The following is a 21,976-nucleotide window of genomic DNA, read 5'->3' on the forward strand; positions in this document are numbered from 1 at the left end:
GTCACAAAATGACCATAGACCATGTTTCCTGGATCACACCCCATCATCCGGTCGGAGATCGAAGGGAGAAAACCCTGGTAAAGAGTTTAAACATCCTCATGATTTTTTGGTGAGCTGTGTTACGTCTTTTCCAACAGTGCTCAGCTTGAAAAATATGTGTCGGATTTTGTTGGATTAAGATATTTTTTAATTGGAATATTTCGAAATCTCATTAAAATCAGCAACCAATTATCAGAAAAACATGACGAAATGCTGGGGGAAATTCTTCATTTATTTATCAACTGAGATACTGTAAAAAAATCAAATTACGTAACAAGAGGCTGAAGTCCAAACTCCGCAGAAAATATGTATTAAACTTGGTAAATGAACCGCATCATTTCGCGACAATAAAAAGACTCCGAAACTACCTAAAATACACGTCGGTTTTCTAATAATAAGGTTAGAGTTCTTAAACGTGATTGGCTAAAATGTGAAATCACGCGCATCGCGCGTGAATACAAAGATAGTGCAAAGTGGGGGGGGGAGGGGGGTGGGAAGAGGAAGAGAAAAAAAATTGTATCATAAAAACGAAAGAGATTTTCTACAGATACTACGGGCGCCCTGATTGGTCAGAAACCTGTCGTTCATTGCACCAGTAAACCTAAAGAAAAGTGAAGTTTACTTTGTAATTCACTACAGATAATATTCGGTTGTGTGGAATTATTTTTATTTTGTTTTGTTTTGTTTTCCTAGACCTTGATGGCGATGAGGTTTCAACAAGTTGACGTTAGTATGACAAGTAACCATTTGGAATTATCTGATAAATGTATGCAAGTCGTGTCAGGTGCAAATATAATTTGCATAATCGAGCTCGCCGAATAACGAATTTTCGCGTGTTAAAGTGGAATTATTACGATACTACATTCTAACGTGTTTCTGCTTCAATTTATAGTCGCTCTTCCTTCTAAGTAAATATTTATCAAGCGGATAAGCGTCTTACAATTGAACAAATTACGCCTCACGAAGAAATAAGTCAGATTAAAATCACCACGGGATGTCTGAAGAAGCATGTGCTAACGAACAAAATGGCTCGACGGCCGGTCCAAGCAGGTATTTAAAAATAAAATAATTCACTTGTAGACTGTCTTAAAAATATTATTCCCGTGTATCCCGAGTTCCTTATGTTATAAATAACGTATTTATTGATATGTTTCTCCTCGATTTTGAGGGTAGAAGCGAAAATTTTTCATCTAAAAATCGCTTTCAACGGTAAAGATGAATCAATGTCGAATACAGTCCTTCCTATACATGCATAGATAAACAAAAGACTTCCCACTAGGTTTTAGTAGTTTAAAGAAAGAAACTAGAATGGATGAATTAAATTATTCCTAATATGAAGGTGTGCTTAAGTAAACTCAGCTGAAAGCTATTTTATAGAAGCGTTAATATTCTACAGATCCTATCAAAGGTTTGGCAAAATGGATAGCGTATGTGAACGTTTAGAGAGCCGTAAATTTAGACAAATATTTGTTTCGGTTTCGGTCCGCGTCCATAATTCGAGAATATTTGCTGCAGACTGTCCGTAGAGAGTGAATTCATTCAGCTAACTACCCTAAGCGAGATAAATATGAAATTTTGTAGAAATAAATTATTGGGAAGTGGCTAGTTTTGCATCTCAAGTCGCTTTTGAAGTAAAATACCATGTTTGATTAAGATGTGAGGTGACGACTTTCGCATTCCATGCTGAATGCATTATGAACTTCAAAACTGTAAAGATTTTGTCAGCGGAAATTTCAGAATTTTAGGCTTTCAATCGTTAACTTCAGTGAACAAAGCATTCCAGGATAGAAATGATTTTCAATTCGCGAATGTTGAGAATTTTCGTGAAAATGCTGCAAGTTTATACATCAACAAATCTTGGGAAGCCAAAAATAAATAACAAGAGAATAAAAAAGTCGAAATAAGTAATTTCAATTTGTTATGTATGGAATTATTATTGAATTTTGGTCTTCACAACGACGCCGGCTGGGATAGTGTTTTAAATAAGAGATCTCTGAAGCCAGAATTTTTAATTCCATACTTTAACTGAGTCTTCAAACTTTTTTTTTTCACTTTTCTCCCATTTCTGCGTGAAAAGTTCCTTTTATTTGTAGTAATTTGATTTCTATTCGCACGAGCTTCCAAACTTGTTCTCAGAAAACGTCACTTCCATTCCGGGTGATAAATTCTCCATTTTTTTTCTCTGACAGTTCACAGAAATTAAATCTACATGGCTTTCCAAAAGTCAGAGTTATGTTACAAGAATAAAGGAGGTAGGTTTCTTAAGAAACTGTGGTGCTGCGTCGGTGGGAGAGTATAACTGGGTAATTAAGTGCTATCAAATGAGTTGATAACGTAAATTGGCCACGGTAAAGAGTTTAAAAGCTGATCATGACGTTTCGAGCGTGAGCCCTTCTTCAGCGATGAAAGAAGGGCTCACGCTCGAAACTCAGTTTTATGTCAGCCTGTTGCAGCCTGTCCTTTTCCTTCTCTTTCCACGAAAGGAAGCGAATAAAAGGAGGACGTCTCATGGCAAGTTAGAAACTCCTTGACCGTTAAGACCCGTCATAACTACCAGTATACGCAGACCGTCACCACCACGAGTATAAGGGGAACGCTTATTACCTAGCGCTCACGATGCTAAAAGTTCATTTGTAATCTATGGCTCTCAACGTTGAAAGTTGTCGTTGTTCCTATATTTATACAAAAACAGAGGCGTTTGACTAGCATCTTAGTGTTTCCCGGAGAAGGCAAGGTCCGTCATTATCAGAGGAGACGCCCTTTCACCTTTGGGAGAATCTTGTGGAAAGTTCATTTCAGGCGTCTAAGCGTGTCTTGCTGTTCCTTCGTGACGTGGGGCTCTTACGGATTTAATTGTTGACAGACGCTTTTAACCGCTCCTCTAACTAGCACTATTTCTAAAAAGCGTCTACTTTTTCGGGATTCTACCTCGGCCACGATCTCTGTGGCACGTATGTTCTGAGAAGTTACCGCGAGTATCAGCAGTATTCAAGAAATCATAAACTGGATCACGACACAACTTCTATGTTTTGATCTTTCCCTTGTCTTACTCTAACATCAGTATGCATATTCTCCATACTGTTCTGTATACATTTCCTAAGGAGCTGACAAAGAGTATTTGTTTAAAAGTCGAGAGCTTTTCAAGTTTGTTATCATTTTCTTTATTCTCGTGAACGTAATATTTGATTCAGGGGTGATTTTGGAAGGAGAAATTAGATGAAAGTCACTCTTGGGGGTTGAGAGCCTTAAAATGGTTATTCCATCGTCGAACCGAATACACTGTAGGAAATTTCAGTTGGGAAATCAGGTATTCTTGCGCAGTCTGGTCTTTTTTCTGTTACTTAAATACACTTACTATCTGCATAATTACCATGATCTTAATGTTCAGAACACAACTGCAAAACTTGCTCGATAGCTTTAACCCTTTATCCTACGAGTGACCAAAACAGAATTTCTGCTTACAGTGTCAATACAATATCAAGCAGACAAGTGATGAAAATAAGAAAAATCTTGATTAGGGGATTATTAGTTGATGCAATACCAAACTCTCCAAATTAACATCACAAGAACCATATGGCAGACAGTAAGAAGAATTACAAATGAGATCTTGGGAGTTAAAGTGTTAATACTCGCTACTGTTGCCTGCACTTGCTCCTCATTTTTTTTTTTGGTTATTGAACGTGTTTTCCCTGGGTTTTACCCATTCCTGGCTAGTTAATACTTTCTCGCAGAAGCTCCTCAAGAAAAACGCAGAACGTGACTAAATTTGTCTCGCTCTACTGCGAAGTGCCATTTAGCTTGTTAAGAACAGCAGGGGAAACTAAAGCGCTACGTGCCAGTCTTTGAAAGTGTTTATAATTAGAAGGTGAGATTTCGAAATACGATCTTTACCACACACTACTTCTGTAACATCTCTAGAAAGGATATCTAAAATTGACGGATTCTGGTGAAGTTTGGCTCTTCAACGTTAACTGAACAGAGGAGTGTACCAGATTGTCAACATTTTTCCAACATTTCTGTCGTTGTGGCCTCAGAGTGCAACACGCTGGGAATTTTTTTGTTGTGGAATCTGAAAGATCTATGAAAAGAAAACCAATTGGAATACGGTAGTGTTTATGCAGTGTAAGGGAGTAGTGTTTTGATGCGGAGCTTCAACGTTGAGCACTGACGCTTCATCAGAGATCACGTTTAATATCCGAATAATTCGATGGAGCTGGCTTGGAGTCAATTTATCGGCTTCCATCGTCTTATCAGAGTATTTACCAAAATAGGTTATACATTTTATTAAATTATGCGTCCAATAACCTCTTTTTTTATCGATTTAAATTTATGATGGTTTCCTGAAAGACAGCAGTTATCATGTCCATCCTGTTCTTAAAATATTTGAACATTAAAGTAGCATTTCGAGGGTAACATGTACAGCTTTTTTGGTTTTGAAAAGAGTTTAATATTATGCTCTCTGGCTGTTAACTTCTTTTCCATCTAATTAGACCCAAAATCTTATTGTGAAAATGTAAAAAAAGAAATACCAAAGGGATGCTCATTTAATGATGAGCTTCTGTTGAAGAACAGTTAACTGTTGGGGACTCATTGTTCAACCAGCCAAAGGCATGCCTTTACTTAACCACTCTTTGCCGTTTGCACAAGCAAACCTTTTTGTAACACTGACAGTCTACATTGTGTCTATAATCCCGCGATTCGTGAATGTGGCAAAGTATAGAGGTACCCCAGACAATCACAACAATTATAATAATTTAAATGATAATAAACTATTACATACTATTTCGGGATGTACGTTTTTTTCCTTTTTTTCACTTCTAAAACGATCACGTACATGCATTAAAATAACAATGAGACTAAATATTTTCCCAAGCCAGTTCTATAATATATGCTTTTTCCTCGGCTCCACTTCCCACGATTAAATTTACTAATATTAACGTACCACGGTAAGTGAAAAAATAACCTTTTCTAAAAACGTTGAAATTATGACTTGTTTGTTGGTCAATTTTCTCGGTGAGCGAGCGACTCTGAGGATCAAACAATCCATTTTAATGTTTTACTTAGTGTTAATAATTGACCAAAGCAATTACCGTATTTATTCAATGTTGTGGTTAATGAATACCAAACTGAAGCAACATCCTTCAACAACTGGTGACAACGGGCGTCGCGCGTCAGAGACAAGAGAGATTCCGACGTAGCAATACTGTTATTGCCGTCAGAGGTCTGTAGAAAAGGCCTTTTGCGGTACAAAAACCACTTAAGTAGAGATCACTATCTGGGATCTGTCGGAGTACTCTTAATTGAGTGTGCTAACTGATAAATCTTTTAATTTTCCTCAGGTTACGACGCAACAGATTGGCATTAACTGAGATAAACGTGCTTTGGTACTCGTTTAATTATCTGGGCGGCAGCTTTGACCAGATTGTGAATGTAGACAAAGAAGTGGTTTCCTTTTAAAGGTGAGTTATTTAAGGCAAATCTGCATGTATCAAAGAGACCGATGAAAACTCGAAACCGACCTTGAAGGTTCGGTTGTGGTTTAATTGTAACTTGGCGGCCAGATGGAATCTGTAGACAGATATTTCAAACATCTTTTTACAACACGGATGTTGTACATATTCAATTGGCTGCTTTTCGATTATTTCGGCGAAGTTCTATCTCGAAGCATATTTGTTTTGTATTAGAATGATTCGTATCAAACTACCACTAAATACGATGTCTTCGAAGGTTTGTGCGTGAGTGCTAGACGAAATCTATTTTTAGATCTAATGCCTCGAACATATGGCCTTAATTTCAGTTACTTACAAATTTCCTCCATCCGCTCTAAATGCAACAAGGAAAGAAACAGGGAAAGCGAAAAAAAAAAGTGAACAAAAATTAAAGAAAAGAAGGACCGGTGACATTCAGGTGAAGGGAATAAAACTGAAATGCAAGAGACATCACTTTACTCTAAGGTGGAATTATGCTCACCCGACCGCCACTGGCAACAGTTCTCTCAGGACTCTTTTCACAGGGAGGGTTAGACTACGCGATCAAATGCTACTCTTAAGTTCAAGTATGCACTGTTTTTAATGCATCTTTCACTATATTGAGTCATTCCTGCCAATGGATTTCCTTTAAATTCCTACAAATTGATCTCTCAGAGACGTAGGGTCACGCAATCCTCGCTTACGAGCAAATTTTTTTCTTAGAAAAAAATCGCACACATCACCTCAAACTGTAAAAGAACTTAAAAGACGAGTAGGAAAGTCAATCTAGAGAGGCAGTAATCGGCAGCAATGAATAACAAATATTAACACTGGCTCTTCAGATCTGAAAGCTAATTTGCAAGATAACTACACGAAGTTCTTCCTGTTGGCTCGTCCTGTCCTGAGAATCTGGCGACTAATTCAGTCGATATTCGCTATTTGATAATTTTTTAAATTCTTGCTACCTTTATGTTGGATAGCGTATTAGCTTTTGAGGAGAATTTAACATTTGATCGATCAGCAAAAAGAGAAACGAACCCCATTACATTCTTGACCCTTTCAACTCCCATTAGTGATCAAGGTAGAATTTCTCCACACAATATCGATGCAATATCAAGCAGACAAGTGATGAGAATGAAGAAAAAATATAAATGAGGGAATTATTACTTGATTCATTACCAACTTCTCCGAACTAGCCTCAAGAACCGAAGGACAGACAGTAAGGAGAATTGCTTATGAGATCTTGGGGGTGATAGGTTTAAACTGATACCTAGGACTGAGAATAAGAATTTCAGTACCTTGCATAACGTGGTGTATAGATTGGGTTGAACTCGGTGACTCTTAGAAAATAGTTTTTTGTTGTCTTGGAGTATATTGGTATTCGTTAGAGACGCCAAAGGCGTGGTTGCTGAGCCGAGTTTGTACAAGTTTACAAAGCGATCAATGAGGAATTTCGGATTTGTAGAATTACCAGTACATTAAGTTAATCGAGAGCTTTACTTTGCTCGTATCACACTTGAAAAATTTCTGCAAAATCAATTCAGAAATATCTCGTGACGAGGATTACATTGACGTCATTATGGCCGTGCGGTTTAAATCAACAGCAATATGCATGAGCAATTTCGCTCTATGCTAACCCCCTCTCGTGCGTTAAACAAGGTTTTCTAGCGTGTTTCTGGGGATAAACTCGTGCCGTGATCGTGCAGTAAGAGCCACGTAGCGTGATCAAACAGGTATGTTCTTGGTGATCATTATCTAAATGCTCTATGTCCTCTTCTTCCTTGATTTTAGATATAACTGCTTTGTAAGACGAACTGATGAATTTGCATACAGGGGGCTTTCATTTTAAAAGTCAGTTTGATCATTTGATTTAACGAGTTTGATCGATTGAAAAGGAAACCCACGAATGTTACTTTGTCTTGTAAGAGTTTGTTTAACTTGATCAGTCATTGTTACAGAATTTCAGTTGAAGACCCAGTGAGTGATTTTCATCGCTTAAATATTACGAATTCTTATTCAAACGAATGTTGTTCCTCTTTAAAAGTATTCGAGCTCTATGGTTGCATAGATAAATCAGCAAAATTTTCACTTCCCTATGGGAAATACATGTGATGTGGTCGAGTCTCGGAAATTGAGCCGTCCAAGGTTACCGATCATTCAACTTGGATCAACATTGCTCGTGTCACAATTGTAGATCCCTAAGAAATTATTCAAATCGTTGCGATTGATGTTGCTATGACTTGTATTAGAAGGGAATCTTAACGATAAGTTCCCAAAGTTTTCGTTATTTTCTAAGGATTAACTTGAATCGCATCTATACCTAAGACATGGAAACATCGTGGTGCTGATTGGCGACAACATCAACTGTAAGCTCGGAGTCTGTGTTCGAGTCTTTGATCATAACTTCATTAATCTTGTCTATATATCTCAACCGTTTCTTGTTCATTAAAAGCCACGATATCCAGGCAATTCGAGAAATAAGTGTTAACTATTAGACAGTGTTGCTTTCACCATGCCTAATCTTTTTCTAGAAATTATTTAGTCATTAAAGAAAATGTATTTGTTTTTGAAGTGTAGCTTTGGTGACTAAACCATATATTTCCTCTTTGAAGGATACGAGTTGCACACTTCTAACTGAGCCTGATTTGTTTGTTTAGAACGTTTTAGCACTGTTATTGACATTGAAAAATGTCAAAATAGACCAGTGTTTGACAGAGAACACTCAATTATCATTTTACATAACTATTGAACCATAAAAGATATGATAGCTACTTCTTTCTGTAATTTTCGTTTCGGTCTTGTGTTTATAAACCGGAGAATAGGAAGTTTGATCAATAGAAAACATTCGCGTTCCCCGACGGCTTTGGATACAGTACCTCTACGCGTAAATGCTGGGTTCACCTGAAAATTGTTTGCCGGCATTCAGCCGGAAAGCAAGAGCGACGCATTAGAAAAACTACAGGGATTGTAAGATGTTTATTTGAAATAACGCTGGGAAAGATTTGCATGCCATCATTACCAAGAACTACAGCGACGCTAATTTCTCTTCATTTCAAGCAAACCGAACTACGTAATTTGGTTTCGGGTCTTCTCATGGAAAGGCTTATGACCTTAAGATCTGCAGCATATGAGGAGAGACGGGGGAGAGGAGATAACAGCTTAAGGAAGGGGCTTGCAATTCTTCTCAGGTTTTTTTGAAATGTTTCAGCAATCTATCCTTTTCATGCTCATTTTTTATCTCCAGAAAAACTCGGCATAGCAAGGTCGCACTTTGTTACTTGTTTGAAAGGAAATCTGTTAGAAGTAAAGATGAAATGTCATGTTCTACGCATGAAGAAATGGCTCGTTCTCTTCAGCTTCCATGTAGCTCGAAATAAAAAGGATGGAGAACGTGGAAATCTTACTGTTTTTTTTTTTTTTTTTTATTATTATCATAAACGCTTCAGTAAGAGCGTTTCTTCACTCGCCTATAAGTTTGAGGTGTCGAGAAACGCAAGCTGGGTAGTGGTCTATTCGTGTCCTACGGCAAACTACTCCCCGACTCGTCTCAAACTTCTCAGGGGCAGAGAGGAGCTTAGAACCAAGTTTACAAACGACAAACGGCAAAACTTGCTTTAGCTCTTTCGGCTGTTTTTTTATCTAAGAAAAAAAGTTAAATATTTGGACGTTTTGTGGTTAGGGGAAAATATTTTGAATTCTATCCACTCAAGGATTAAAATTAAAGAACCGAAAGATAAGGTTAATTTTTCCCTTCGTGTTCGCTCTTTAGCATGAATCAAAATCCATGTAGGTATTGACACTCAAGTCGTAGAGCTTTCATTAATACCCGAAAATCCAGCTGATGGTATCTGAGCCTGCATTGTATCTGCGGTATTTTCCCTCTGTTCGAGGTTTTTATGTTTCCGTTTTTGTGGTGATCAAAAAAGCTTGCTTTTATCTGTTGGTACCGAACTGCTTTCACCCTGTTAAGCTCTAAGAATGACGTTTATCAATTATTAAGGAGATTAAAACCGACAAGGTTTGAATACACTATTTGCATAGACCGTGAATAATAGTGTAGTAAACCGCTACCCTGCGGGATTCTCCGATAGGAAGGAAAGGATGATTTTTCCAATGGGTCTTTAGACGTGACACTCATCTTCGCGCTCTAGCGAATTCACCAGAGTAGCTCTTTTTTTACAATTAGTCCTTTAATGCTCTCTCAATTACAGACATAGCATATCCGCCTCGAAAATTCAGCAGCACATAGTCCTGCAAAGATATCGCGATCGTTGAATTAAGAGCTATTTGTTGTTGATTTACCCACATGAATGACCCTTCAATTCTGTCATTGTTCGGGGTCGCTCTTGTTTGAATAGATTATGTCTCAGTCATTGTCACTGTCACACTCCAAAGCATGCGCTTGACATCGCGCAGTGTGACGAGTTGTCATGCAAATTTTCGTGCGTGCTTGACGCAAGGTCTGTGCTGTTCCTATTTATGTTGTACTGCACGGTTATGTTGAGGAGTCAGCTCGTTCTCTGTTGAACAATGGGGTCGTATATTGAGTGAGTTTCGAGTTTCTTTGCGATACTTTTTTGAGTTAAAACGAAAGTCGGCGCGACTGCTATAAGTTTCATTTCACTGAATGATTACACGACGATGATTTTTCTTTCAGAAGCAGCGGGAAAATCCGAAGAACCGATCTTAACGCGAGCTTGATGACGGTTTCAAGCGACGATTCATCGGCGACCAGTACATCACAGTGTGTTGTCTCTTATCCCGATGTCAGCTCAAGCAGGGAGGCGAAGACGATAGCGCGGCTCAAACTGGCACTTGAACTTGTGGCTTTAGGATTCTTGACTATGACTGTGCTGTTTATTTGGCAAATCACGAAGAAACGGCCCGATGCTGTTGTACAAGTGAGTCTTAAATTTTACAGAAACTGACGAATTGAATATTCGATTTAGATACCTGTTTTATTTAGCTCTCGAGTCTTTCTTTAAGCTCTCGATCGATTCTTGGCACAGATTCAGGGGTGGATCCAGGATTTTGAGTGAGTAGTTTCCACCCGAGGACCCACTCCTGCTAGGGGGGTTCGGGGGCATGCCCCCCCGAGAAAATTTGAAATTTGGAGCTCTCTAAAGGCCATTTCATGCATTTTTAGAAAATTTAATTGCCCCCAAAAGACTAAAAAAGCATGTAATCAAAAAGGCAAAAAACATTTATTTTTCTTGAAAGTACTACAGGAAACACTCTGATCTACAAATATTCCACCTTTAGCTACTGTGCAAACCAGTGTATATAGTGTTTTCAGGAAGGCCAAGTCATCACCAAGACTTTTCACACTGGAAAACATCACCTGCCAGTCAGGAAAATCAAGATGTGGAGAAAAAAAAACGAACCAAGTGTTAGTGTTTTTGATAACAAAAGAAAAACAAGCACAATTGATGATATAGTTTAAAGATTGATAATAAAATCTACTTGCCTTTTTCATCCTTGGGACCACAGGCTTACCATCCATAAAGCCCTTCTCTCTCTCAAATTTCTTCTGTGTTGTGCTCCTATAATGAATGAAATGAATGAAAGCCAGGCTCAATAAATCCAAATGTTTAGCAACACTAAAAACAACATTTCCTGAGCTGGCTTTTATTCATTTCATTTATAGGAGCACAACACAGAAAAGAATTTGAGAGAGAGAGAAGGGCTTTATGGATGGTTAGCCTGTGTTGGGAGCTGGAATTCAAAAAATAAAACAATTATTAGAAAAATATAAATTATAAGAATCATAAAATGATATACAAATTGAAGTAAAATGATAATTTGAAATAATACTAGCCTTTCTTCATCCTTGGGAATTGCTGTGAAGCTGGTTGAGTTCAGTGAAAATGTTTGTTAACCATTTAAGCTTAACATGAAAACCCAATGTCAATGTCAATGGAAAATCATCACAAGTAAAACAAAATAGAAAATAACCTTGAAATGAGTTGAAAAAAGTTATACAGGCACCAGTTTGAGCTTCTGTACTGTTCTCCATCAGTTTAAGGATTATGAGACTTAAAGGCCATAACCCAGACAGAACATAACTCACAAGTACTCTAGAAACAGCTGGTGCAAAAAATTATTACAAAATGTTTGCCATTCTCATTCTCCTAGGATGTAACTCAGCAAATAAATCTATTATACGTTCAAGGTCAAAATCCATGTCTCTGTGGGCATGCATCAGTGCCAATCCATTCAGTCTGTCCTGGGTCATTGTATTTCTCAAATAGTTCTTAAGATTCCGAAGGGATGATATGGATCTCTCACAAGATGCAGATGAAATTGGAATTGTGATCAGGACTTTCAGCATGGAATAGATGTTGACATATGCATCTTTGTCAATATCCTTCAGTGTAGCCTCCAAACTGTCAGGAATAATATCTCCTCTGTTATCCCTCCCCTTCCACAATCTCTCCCATAACAAAAGCTCTGCCTGTAATCCTGCATAATTTGGTATGTCCTGTCTGTAATGGTTACAAAATTCCAAAACATTGGCCTTCCAGGCAGGGTCAGTAGCTAGTAAAACAGAGGGAATAATCGAAATACCTTTATAGCAAACAAATACATCATCCTGGAATCTGGTGTTGAGCTGCTGGAGTACATGGTCAAGAAAAACTCTAGTGAGATTGATCTTGAAATATCCCTCAGGAGCTGCAGCAGGAGCATTATTTCTATGCATTTGTCTCTGGGCTATCCTTGGCATTTCTGGCTAGACTGCTACTTGTCTTGCAATGGTCACTGCTTCCTGGTAGAGATTATGATGTCTGTTATCAATGTCAGTGCTCATGTCTTTAGCGTTTCGCCCACACTGAACTCCAAAACAAACACAAGCTAAACAAAATGCTCCATCGAAATATTTGGAGTAAACTAGCCATGGAAATCTTTTCAGCCAGCCCGAGACAAACTTACGAGACTTTCCATTTTCCATTGACACGGGGAAATCAAAAAGCTCACCTGGTTTCCACACGTTTTCGACGAACTCCAGCTTCTGATGCGGCGAGTAGTTGTGGATTTCGTCGAAAACAAGGCCAATGTCGAAGGGAGAACAATCCTCCCTCTGACAAACAGGATCTCCGCGAGTCATAACACTAGTATTTTTTAAACGTTTAACAGTAAATTCCGTCGTTAACCCCTGAGCAAGTTCAAAAGTACTTGTATTGTAGGAGCAACGAAAGAGACCCGCTGGGGGAGGAACTGCCCATTTTATACTTTGTCAGTAGTTTCCAAGGTAGTTTCCAAACACAACTAGCCAATCAGAAGAGTGTTTTGAGTGAGTTCCGATGACGAAATCTTTGCTAGCCAATCGTGAGGGGTTTTGACCGTGTTCCGCCTGTTATTGTCACCAAATAACAAGGACTTACACCCACCGGTTGCGTAAAGATTGGCTCCACGAACATTTTCCGACGGCTTCCGACGGTTTCCGAGGTGTAATCGAAGCTCGAAAGGCCAGCGCGTGATCCGGAGCGCTCCCGAACGCCTCATGACCGCAATTATAACGAAATTAGTCATTCTAAACGTATTTTCTTTAATAAATAACTGTAAAACAGGGAGATGGTTTATTTCTGGAAGACGTTTAGTGATTTCCACAAAAGTATCAGTAGTTTCCAAAGGGAAATTAGAGTGTTTTCCAAAAGTACTTTTATCAACATTTAACTAGGTCGGAAAAAATTTGAGTGAGTTCCGGAAATCAGGTAAACTACCCTGGATCCACCCCTGCAGATTTGTTTACATGTATATCATGCGGCCCACAGGTTTTTGATTGGCTACGCTCGAGTGCGCCGTAGAATCTAAACGGCTTCAGAAGGTGCAGCATGTGCTAAACTCCTCGGTCCTAGCAAGTTCTTTCTGTGCTGGAAAAGTATAGATAAAGAACTTAGTTTACGGTCTGACATTTCAAACCGGCCATATCGTAAATGTAAAAAAAAAAAAAAATATGGACTCGAAGAGGTATTATGTAATGAACTTTGCATAATACCTTTTACTGAGTAAATCAAGAGTGAAACACAGATACATATTTTTTCTTACTTTCAAAGTAAGGCTCTTCCTGAACCTCCTATATCTATGAAGAATTATATCAAACATATCTGTATGTAAATTTTATTTACGCAAGTATCATTTTTTGGAAATAGTCCTGATTTGTATACTTCTTATGACGCTTTTAATGTTTACATAGTTGGTATTTGTCTATTTTTCGTATGAAGGGGTAAGTTTCTAAAGAAACTGTGGTGCTGCGTCGGTGGGAGAGTATAGCAGGTAATTTAGTGTTAACAACTGGGTTGAAAACGTAAATTAGCCACCGTAAAGAGTAAAAAAGCTGACGTTTCGAGCGTTAGCCCTTCGTCAATCGCTCTGACGAAGGGCTAACGCTCGAAACGTCAGCTTTTTTACTCTTTACGGTGGCTAATTTACGTTTTCAACCCAGTTGTTAACACTAAATTACCTGCTATTTTTCGTATGGGCACACTTTATTTGGATCTTCCCTCTGTTTTGTGTCCCGCACCTTCGTTCTTATGCCCTCTTCAAATGTGTCTCTTTTCCTCAGTCTTATTTTAGCACTGTGATCATGGTGAAAGCGATTAAATAAATGATAAGTTAAGGTGTTCTAAGGTAGCTGCAGAGAAGGTTGTATTATTGAATCTAGTCATACTTCTTTGTAATGGAAATCATGTCAGTTTTACGTACCGAAGGAAGTCCTTAATCATGTTACACATTTTCTTTGGCAGAACCCAGTTGATCCATCAACGACTCAGGTAAGCAGACTGATTGAATATAAAGTAGTTAGTTTACAATGTTATTTCCTCGCTGCAATGCACTGTTTCTTGATTTTTTAAAATTTACTACCAACGCTATCCCTGGCCATATTGCATGGAAACGCGCCAATTTTCTGTCCAAATGCTTTTCAATGCTTTTGTCTTACCGTGGGAAATGCAATGGCTAAATGGCTAATATTGGCCAGACTGATTGAGAGTGTGGAACCCTCATTAGATTGGACTACTTTTTGGACTATCTTTTGAGCCACTACAATTTCTGTCAATTAGGAGCTTAAGTAACCTTTAGCATTCAAGAAGAAAATACCGAGGAAAACGTCGATTGAAAAATGAATATATATTTTTAGTTAGAATTTCGCGAATGGCTGGATGTGTTTACCGTCTCTCACGGCGCCACATCTTGATTTCAGCATAACGTATGTGAGCAGCGTTGAGTTTTAATTGGAAATTTGAATAATTTGCCGTCGGAGTTTTGTTCATAGACGACCCAAATTTGGGTGATTTCACGTTGTTGTTTTGTAGAAGACGGCAAAGAAATGTACAAAGTTTTAAAACGCACGTGCTGAATTATTGTTCTGACATTTGTTCTTTTGTTTTGCTACGTCCTCGATCGTTGCCGTCGCACTCGTATTTTGCTGAAGGTCCCTATTTATTGATACAAGCATTACGTAATATTCGACATCGCCGAGAAGCAAGGACTGCTCGTGGTCTACGCGTGCAGCAGTGTTTTTGAAACACACCGACAAAAAGCAGATTTAGACATGCCTAGTTTCGGTCTATTAAACGCAAACAATACCTTTCACACTTAATCCCGAAGTAGTGAGTTTGGCTAGGGTACTGAACCTAACAGTTGTTTACGTCTTTTTGCGTCACCAAGATTTAATATTTTTTTCTTTGTCTCTTTTTCCTTTTTTGGTCCAGAAATATTTGACTTTCAAAAACTCCCCGTGCCCTATTATGATCGAGAGGGCTCAACCACCGTGGGTGCTTCCTAATGAAGTAAAGAGAGCTCTCTATCAAGCGGATGCCATCTCTGGCGCCTTTGAAGGCGTCCAAGGCCTCGTGAGTTATTTTTGTAACATGTTGTTACGGTATTTAGGTCTTTTACGCTATAGTTTGAAATCCAAAATACCTGACGTAAGATAACATTGAGACACTGACCTTAACTTACACTTGAGTAAATGGCTTGACTTCTGCGTAAGGGTACGCAGGATCTCCCTCACTAGAGAGTCGCCTCGTTCATTATAGAGATAACAGATCACGAGTGGAGAACGTTGTAGAGCGAGGAGAAAGGGGGGGGGGGTGTTGGGGGGCTGGATGGGGGCGGACACCTGCTGCTTCGTTTGTGATATTTCAATGACGTCACCGGCGGTCAAGCCTGTGAACTGAAAAAGTATCATAAACGGTTCTTTTTTTGTAGAGTTTTAGTGTTCTCGGACTGGGTAATTGACTGAAACTTGCATGTATCGTGTTTAATAGGCGCTTTGATCATCGTTTCGCAAGTAAAGTTGATTTATAATGCTGCTGAAGAGCTCCAGTTTTCAATAGAAGCAAGGGAAGACCACAATAACGAACGATTCTTTTCCTGTTTTTCTGCTCCCGTCAGTTTGAATTACAAGGGATTGTTAAGAATCGAGATGATTCAGGAGAAGAATAAAAAAAAACTTCAAATTGACCCTAACAAGTTTGTTTATTAACTGACAAAATTACATGTTTTGCATGTGATGTCTACAGGTGGGGATGACTGCTAACGTTGTTTATCAAGACAGTGTGATATGGAGAAGAAACTACGGCCTGAAAGACAAAAACCATCCGGGGATCTCGCCTGATCAGGATACGGTATTTCGAGTTGCCAGTATCACTAAAATATTTACAGTAAGTATTCTTCTGTCATTGAAACTGTAGCTTAAAATTCAGATCGGATGATTATTGATCATTTGAATTATACAGTTCATTGATGAACATTATTTGTAGACTAGTTACTAGTTAGACTAGCGAATTCAGTTTAGACCAGTGTGCATGTTGATTCTTACTTCCATTACATGGATGTTACTGATCAATAATTAACAATTAATAGACCTTTTTAATACTGAAACGCTTATTTTCAAAATGTCTGCCGAACGATTTTTTATTGCTTGAAAGAAGTAGGTGAAGTAAACAATTTGATCCGATAATCGAATGGGCACAGAAACTCATTCTACTCATTACTTACATAAATAACCTGCAGTTTTTTTTTGTTATTTTTTTTATTGTTCCTGCTCTTCGTGTTGTTGTTGTTTATTTACTGTTGTTGTTATTGTAATTCTCGATGACGATGTCGTTGTTCTAAATGGGATTCGTCTTTTCATTTCTCCCAGGCTATATTTGTGTTCAAACTACTTGAAACAGGCGAAATAGATTGTTTAGACGACCCGTTAGAGAAATACGAACCTAGATTTCAAGTTAAGAATTCTTTCAATCAACAAAAAATAACAATCAGGTGAGTTGGACGTGATGCCGAATTCAAATAATATGCAAAAATTAATACAAATTAAAATGGTAACTATGATGTTTATGATGACGATGGAATAGTAAATTGTTTGAACCCGGCGAGGAACCCATTGGATCGTGAGTGAATGTAGTCCTGAGAAGGACTGTTGTCGGTAGTGGTGACTGGCGTTTCGACAACCTTAGCGGAAGTCATGATAGTCAAGTGAATAGTAGTTGTCAGTCAAATGTACCAAGTCCAGTTCGTGTGAACTGATTTGTCGGTTCAGCCGTAATGTTATTGGCTGTAAGACTCAAGTGGCGTAAATTGTCTGTGATTGGCCAGTTTCGATCCGTCGTTGAGTTGTACTGTTTGGTTCGTTTGTGGTGTTGATTCGCGAATAAGCCGTTGGTATGGGGATCACTAATGATCAATCCCAAAGAAAAAGCTCTCATAACGTTTGTCTTTGTGCTTCTCTATAGGCAAATTTTAGCCCACACCTCAGGCCTCCCGCGGGAGGTTCCATGCAGTGACGCCTACTCATACGGTAAAACTCACGTGTGTCCTGTTAACAATACGTACGTCCTAGAACAACTGAGTAGAACTGAACTAAAGAATCCCCCTGGAAGACTACCACACTACAGGTAAGAAAGAGAAAAACGGAATCTGCCAATGTGTGTTAAAAGTATACAGACTTAAAAAGTTAAGATTTATTGGTCAGAGTTTCACTTCGATTTCTGCCAAAAGTGATGGCCAAGAGGATTCTTGTATGACGGTCGGTTAATGTTGAGTTGAAAGAAGTGCATCTTCCAACTGTATTTTAAAGGGACACGCATGTATAGAAGTAATAGATCATGTTAGGGAAATCTCCCCTCCTGATTGTGGGATTCCTTCGTGTCAGGCACTTAACGCATACCATCGTCCTCTGGGGATAGAAATGAGAGAATAATCTTGATTTCGCATTTTGATTTCTCTATTCATGATAGAATGGACATATTTGGTTTACTGAATGTTACACTACAGTGTTAAACAAACGCAAAATAAATTAAATCATGCAACACAACTCAACGCAATAGAAGACAATTGGATATCACGTCTCCATTCGAATCCGTGGATAACGGTGGTTATTTTATATAGAAAATCAGTTCTCGTATATCTTTTCTTATAGGAAACCAAATGGTCTCCAAAGAGTCCAATGAATTGATTTTGTTTTTCAGCAACTTAGGCTATGCCTTAATTGCTCGGATTTTTGCGGAGAAATTTGCAAACAGCGACTACGAGGGCTGGGTGGAGAGAAATATTTTCCAGCCACTAGGAATGGGGAAAACTGGATTCAACCTCAGAAGGTATTTGAGCTTTACTTAGGCCGGTGTTTCTGAAACAAAACAAACACATAACCAAAGCAAAGGAGAAAACAAGATTAAGTATTCTGCATTATCAACCTCATGGGAAAGTTCTCTGATTTTTCAATCGCTGAGGCCTCATTATCGGCTTGCAACTCGGTTAGCGGATTGATTTTTGTCATTTATTCTGCTCAGAATGTCCTCTAACAAAGCTGTGGGCTACGATGACGATGGTGAGGCTCCTCTGGTTGACTGGGATTGGGCCTCGCCGGCAATCCAAGCATACTCGACAGCAAATGATCTTTATAAGGTTTGTGATTTGACATTACTTTTTTTCACGTTATGAAGCAACGCTAACATTGATGTGGAATGAGTTTACCCAGAGGAACGCGGTGTACTGGAGACTAATGACGACAGCCGGGTTGAGTTGAACAGGTTTAAGCCCCAGATTAGATTTTCGGTGTTTATGTACGTCGCCAAACTACTGGCCGAGTTTTTTCAAGCACGATTAGCACTTATCTAGGGTTAAATACCAAGGCAAGGTTTAAAATCTTGTATACAGATAAACTGGGTTTACAAGGTAATTTGGTGTCATCAACGTAAATTGATCCACTTGAGTTGATAACGTTGATTGGCCACTGTGAAGAGTCTTTAAAGCTGACGTTTCGAGCGTTAGCACTTCGTCATTCGCTCGGACGCAGCACCACAGTTTCTTTAGAAACTTCTCCCCTTTTTTAACTTGGGTTTAGTTTTTTTGAGTTTCATATTAGTTATCACGTAATCGTAATTCAGGCAACAGTTACCCTTTTTTGACGTTTTTATTGAAGCGTGTTATTTCTCTGTACAGTTAATGACGTTTTTACTTGGCACGTCAAGTACATCAATACTAACACGAGAATTGGTACAGCAATTGATGAAGCCAGGTCTGTGGGTATAATAGCTTTGATATTTTCATATCTTTAGAAACAAAAGTCGTCTAACGACTTAAGCATAGTGAATATAAATCATGAGATACCTCATGAAAGAGCCTGGTTTTGTTCTATGCAGACACTTCGGAGGAGAAAGGTTCTTCTTTCATGCAATGCGTTGTTCTAAAGTGTAACCATGTTGGTCATACATTTACAGTTTGTCGTAGCCCTTAAGGCGATCTGTGCATTCTTCTTCAGCAGTAAAAATTGGGGAAAATGAGAAAAGCTATTGAAATAAGAAGTAGGAGGCCAAACCTGATGTCTGAGTGAACTTAGCCAGCTATCTTCTGTCCATTTCCCTTAACTTGCAGATTTCATGTACCCGGATGGTAGCACTGTGTTTGGGACTGGCTGGGAGATTATTGACGCTGGTACATATTCAGTTGTGACAAAGTCAGGATTTGTTCCGGGATATTCTGCTGGATTTGCATTTGTACCAGAATTTAAACTTGGTTGGTAATTCGTACTTGATAGATGCTGTCTTAAAATTGTTTTCTTTGAGGAATTTATCTTAGAACTGAAGTTTCAGTAGAACAGTAGAACACGACTTAACTCCTCATTGACTCTCTGTAATACTTTTGTTTTTTATTTCCACCCTCTAATGGTTCTTTGGTTTTTGTTTCTCTACAATTAATTTAGATGCACTTTAACTTTTGCGTTTGTTTACCACTCTGCCATTGATTTTGACTAGCTAAACAGTCGGAACCCCTGTGTTAGTTGCACCTCACCAAACAAGCGATTGATACACATGTTTTCCTATTTCTATTTCGCTTTCATTGTTTGTACTTGTCTAACATTCATGCAAGACCCAGCTTTTTTTCAATCTAGGCACAAGTTAGTCTTTCGAATGAATGTTAATCTATTTTCTGCAAAGATCTCTTCAGTTTAGCTGGTAAGCCAGCGATCGCATCCTTATAATGTTCTCATTTTTGACGCTGCTATCCTTAAATACATTTGCAGGCGCAGTCGTCCTTGTCAGCGGTCGTGAAGTCGCTTGGAGGCTAGTGCATTCGATTGTTCAAACTTTGGCCAAAACGATGGATGCAGTGTTATTGCGTCAACAGTTGCAGGTAAACCAACTCTTAAATCTGTTGTGAATACAGTGCTGTCAATACGTCAAAGGTGTACACATGCTGTAGCATCTCGAAACAAACTGATTTGCGAATACATTTTAGGTTGTAAAACGTTGTTGTCGTCACACGTTTATGGCAAATATTTGCAATGACATACGCTGTTGTTTTATTTTTAATGAAAACGTATAACCGACGGTTAGTTTGTTTCTGAAGTTTTTTCATCGTTTTAATTAATTCGTAAAAGGACTTTGTGTCGTCCAATTCTGTCTGTCTCATACTTGTTATTAACAAATCGGATCAGCGCTTCGTGGTCGTCTGATTTTGTAAATCTCTTGTCTGATTACTAACCCGATTGGACTCCACTCAGTCCCATGACCATAACTAATTAGAAACATTTTCTGTTAAAAGTAGTTACCAGGAAATTTTATTCTATGACAGTGCAGCAGCGTTATGAGTTTTCTTTGTAATGTCCTGTAGATCCAGCTCCTTCCCAATAACGAACAGTACCTTGGGGAATACCGGATTGTCTCTCATTGGATGCCGGAAGTAATTGTTAACATAACGCAAAATGACGGACTTTTGCTCTTCACCCAACTTCCGGGCTCCTTTGGTTTTTCCTATCTGAAACCCATCACGGACCACGTGTTCGAGGTAATTTACAGAGCTGGATTGGATTGCATGACTTATGGATTGGGACAGAATCGAGAAAGGGTGTCTTTCGATCCGCCGTCCGCTGGTAAAAAAAGTCCTGGTCTTAGATTTGGCCCGTTTATATTCAAACGAACGTTCCCTGTACATAATAATGTCCTAAAACCAAGGACGTCTGGTTCACATCTCGCGCCATCAAGTCTACTCTGACAGATTTCCGTGATAGTAGTTTTTCAAGTTTTTAACGTAAATATCATCAGTATACACCACACGGGTGAATAGTTCTTTTAGAGCGCGCTGATTGGGTAGTTCGGTAGTAAATAGCAAGTGTTATTCTCCCCCGAGCATCTGATGAGACAAAATTGCGCGTCAAGGATTTAATTTGCCACCATTTTTCGGTATTTGTAAGATACATTATATCAGATATTTTGTATCTGTGTGGCATACAGTATATACCTTGGTTTCTGTGACAGTGGCGGATATTTACCGAGCCGCGAAGCGGCTCGGTAAATATCCGCCACTATTCACCTTCACTTTGGTGAATAATTGTTAATTGCTGTAGACAGTTTGCCTCTAAAGACAGATTTTCAATATTATTTCAATGCGTTTTCTTGGCATCCATACGCTCGCGCCATATTTGATCTAGGAATTTCCTCAAAGCTTATAAATATATTTAAGAGTCTGGCAATTTACATCTGTCTTCTTTCGAATAAATTAGACTATTTAATAAATGTAAGTATAATTATTACGGGTACCAATTTACTCAAACCGAATTAAAATTGAAATCCACAATGTTTCGGTCTGATGGCTTTTTCCTTTCGTTTCCTCAATTTTAAAATGACTGTTTGGTGAGGAACCCAGTAGGGAATATATGAGTGGAATCGTCCTTGTTGTTGCTTCAGCTTGAAGCTGGGAATGATTAGGCTACTTCAGTGTGAACTGTGAATGCTTCACTCAAAAAACCACTACACAAAAGTCCTAATTAAAAGCATAATTTTTTTCCCAGTGTATGCGATAAATTTTTAATTATTTTTGGCTGAAGAAATGTTTTTACAGTCAAGTCACGTCCTCCAATGATGAAAATGTTCTTTCTTTTTTCATTTTTATGAATGTTGTACGAAGAAGTCGTTTATTGGTTTGTAGGGAGAAAGTTAAGAACCCCAAATGATACCGCCCCCCCC

The 21,976-nt window shown here is 38.6% G+C and overlaps 1 protein-coding gene, 1 long non-coding RNA gene and 1 pseudogene across 14 annotated transcripts; 1 reads left to right on the top strand and 2 right to left on the bottom strand.

Annotated features, from left to right (window-relative positions):
• Nucleotides 1-642: 642 nt before the first annotated feature.
• On the top strand, nucleotides 643-21,587 carry LOC113675604 (beta-lactamase-like protein 1). Of its 13 annotated transcripts, none has more exons than XM_089192569.1 (16): nucleotides 643-765; nucleotides 932-1,089; nucleotides 2,229-2,291; nucleotides 5,379-5,498; nucleotides 10,165-10,408; nucleotides 14,252-14,278; nucleotides 15,218-15,358; nucleotides 16,031-16,171; nucleotides 16,654-16,775; nucleotides 17,246-17,407; nucleotides 17,981-18,109; nucleotides 18,302-18,416; nucleotides 18,954-19,029; nucleotides 19,386-19,526; nucleotides 20,035-20,144; nucleotides 20,625-21,587. In XM_089192569.1, the coding sequence occupies exons 5-16, from the start codon at nucleotides 10,208-10,210 to the stop codon at nucleotides 21,003-21,005; spliced, it is 1,746 nt and encodes a 581-aa protein (XP_089048695.1). In that variant the 5' UTR covers nucleotides 643-765; nucleotides 932-1,089; nucleotides 2,229-2,291; nucleotides 5,379-5,498; nucleotides 10,165-10,207; the 3' UTR covers nucleotides 21,006-21,587. The 13 variants fall into 13 exon arrangements, with proteins under 13 accessions (XP_089048695.1, XP_089048702.1, XP_089048698.1 ...); XM_089192576.1 differs by having other exon boundaries at nucleotides 10,168-10,408; XM_089192572.1 differs by lacking the exon at nucleotides 643-765 and having other exon boundaries at nucleotides 833-1,089; nucleotides 10,168-10,408.
• Nucleotides 10,693-11,096, bottom strand: LOC149035240 (uncharacterized). Its single transcript, XR_016182588.1, has 2 exons — nucleotides 10,975-11,096; nucleotides 10,693-10,848 (listed from the first exon to the last, which is right to left on the bottom strand). It is a non-coding gene; the product is annotated as an uncharacterized LOC149035240 (long non-coding RNA).
• On the bottom strand, nucleotides 11,479-12,330 carry LOC149035241 (52 kDa repressor of the inhibitor of the protein kinase-like; annotated as a pseudogene).
• Nucleotides 21,588-21,976: the final 389 nt, after the last annotated feature.

This window comes from Pocillopora damicornis, chromosome 13 (assembly GCF_964200805.1).
Source record: "Pocillopora damicornis chromosome 13, jaPocDami1.2, whole genome shotgun sequence".
In the NCBI taxonomy this organism is placed as follows: Eukaryota; Metazoa; Cnidaria; class Anthozoa; order Scleractinia; family Pocilloporidae; genus Pocillopora; species Pocillopora damicornis.

Coding starts and splice junctions, on each gene's coding strand:
- LOC113675604 (XM_027192198.2), top strand. Junction 16,172..16,653: donor GTATCACTAAAATATTTACA/GTAAGTATTCTT, acceptor CATTTCTCCCAG/GCTATATTTGTGTTCAAACT. Junction 18,110..18,301: donor ACTGGATTCAACCTCAGAAG/GTATTTGAGCTT, acceptor TATTCTGCTCAG/AATGTCCTCTAACAAAGCTG.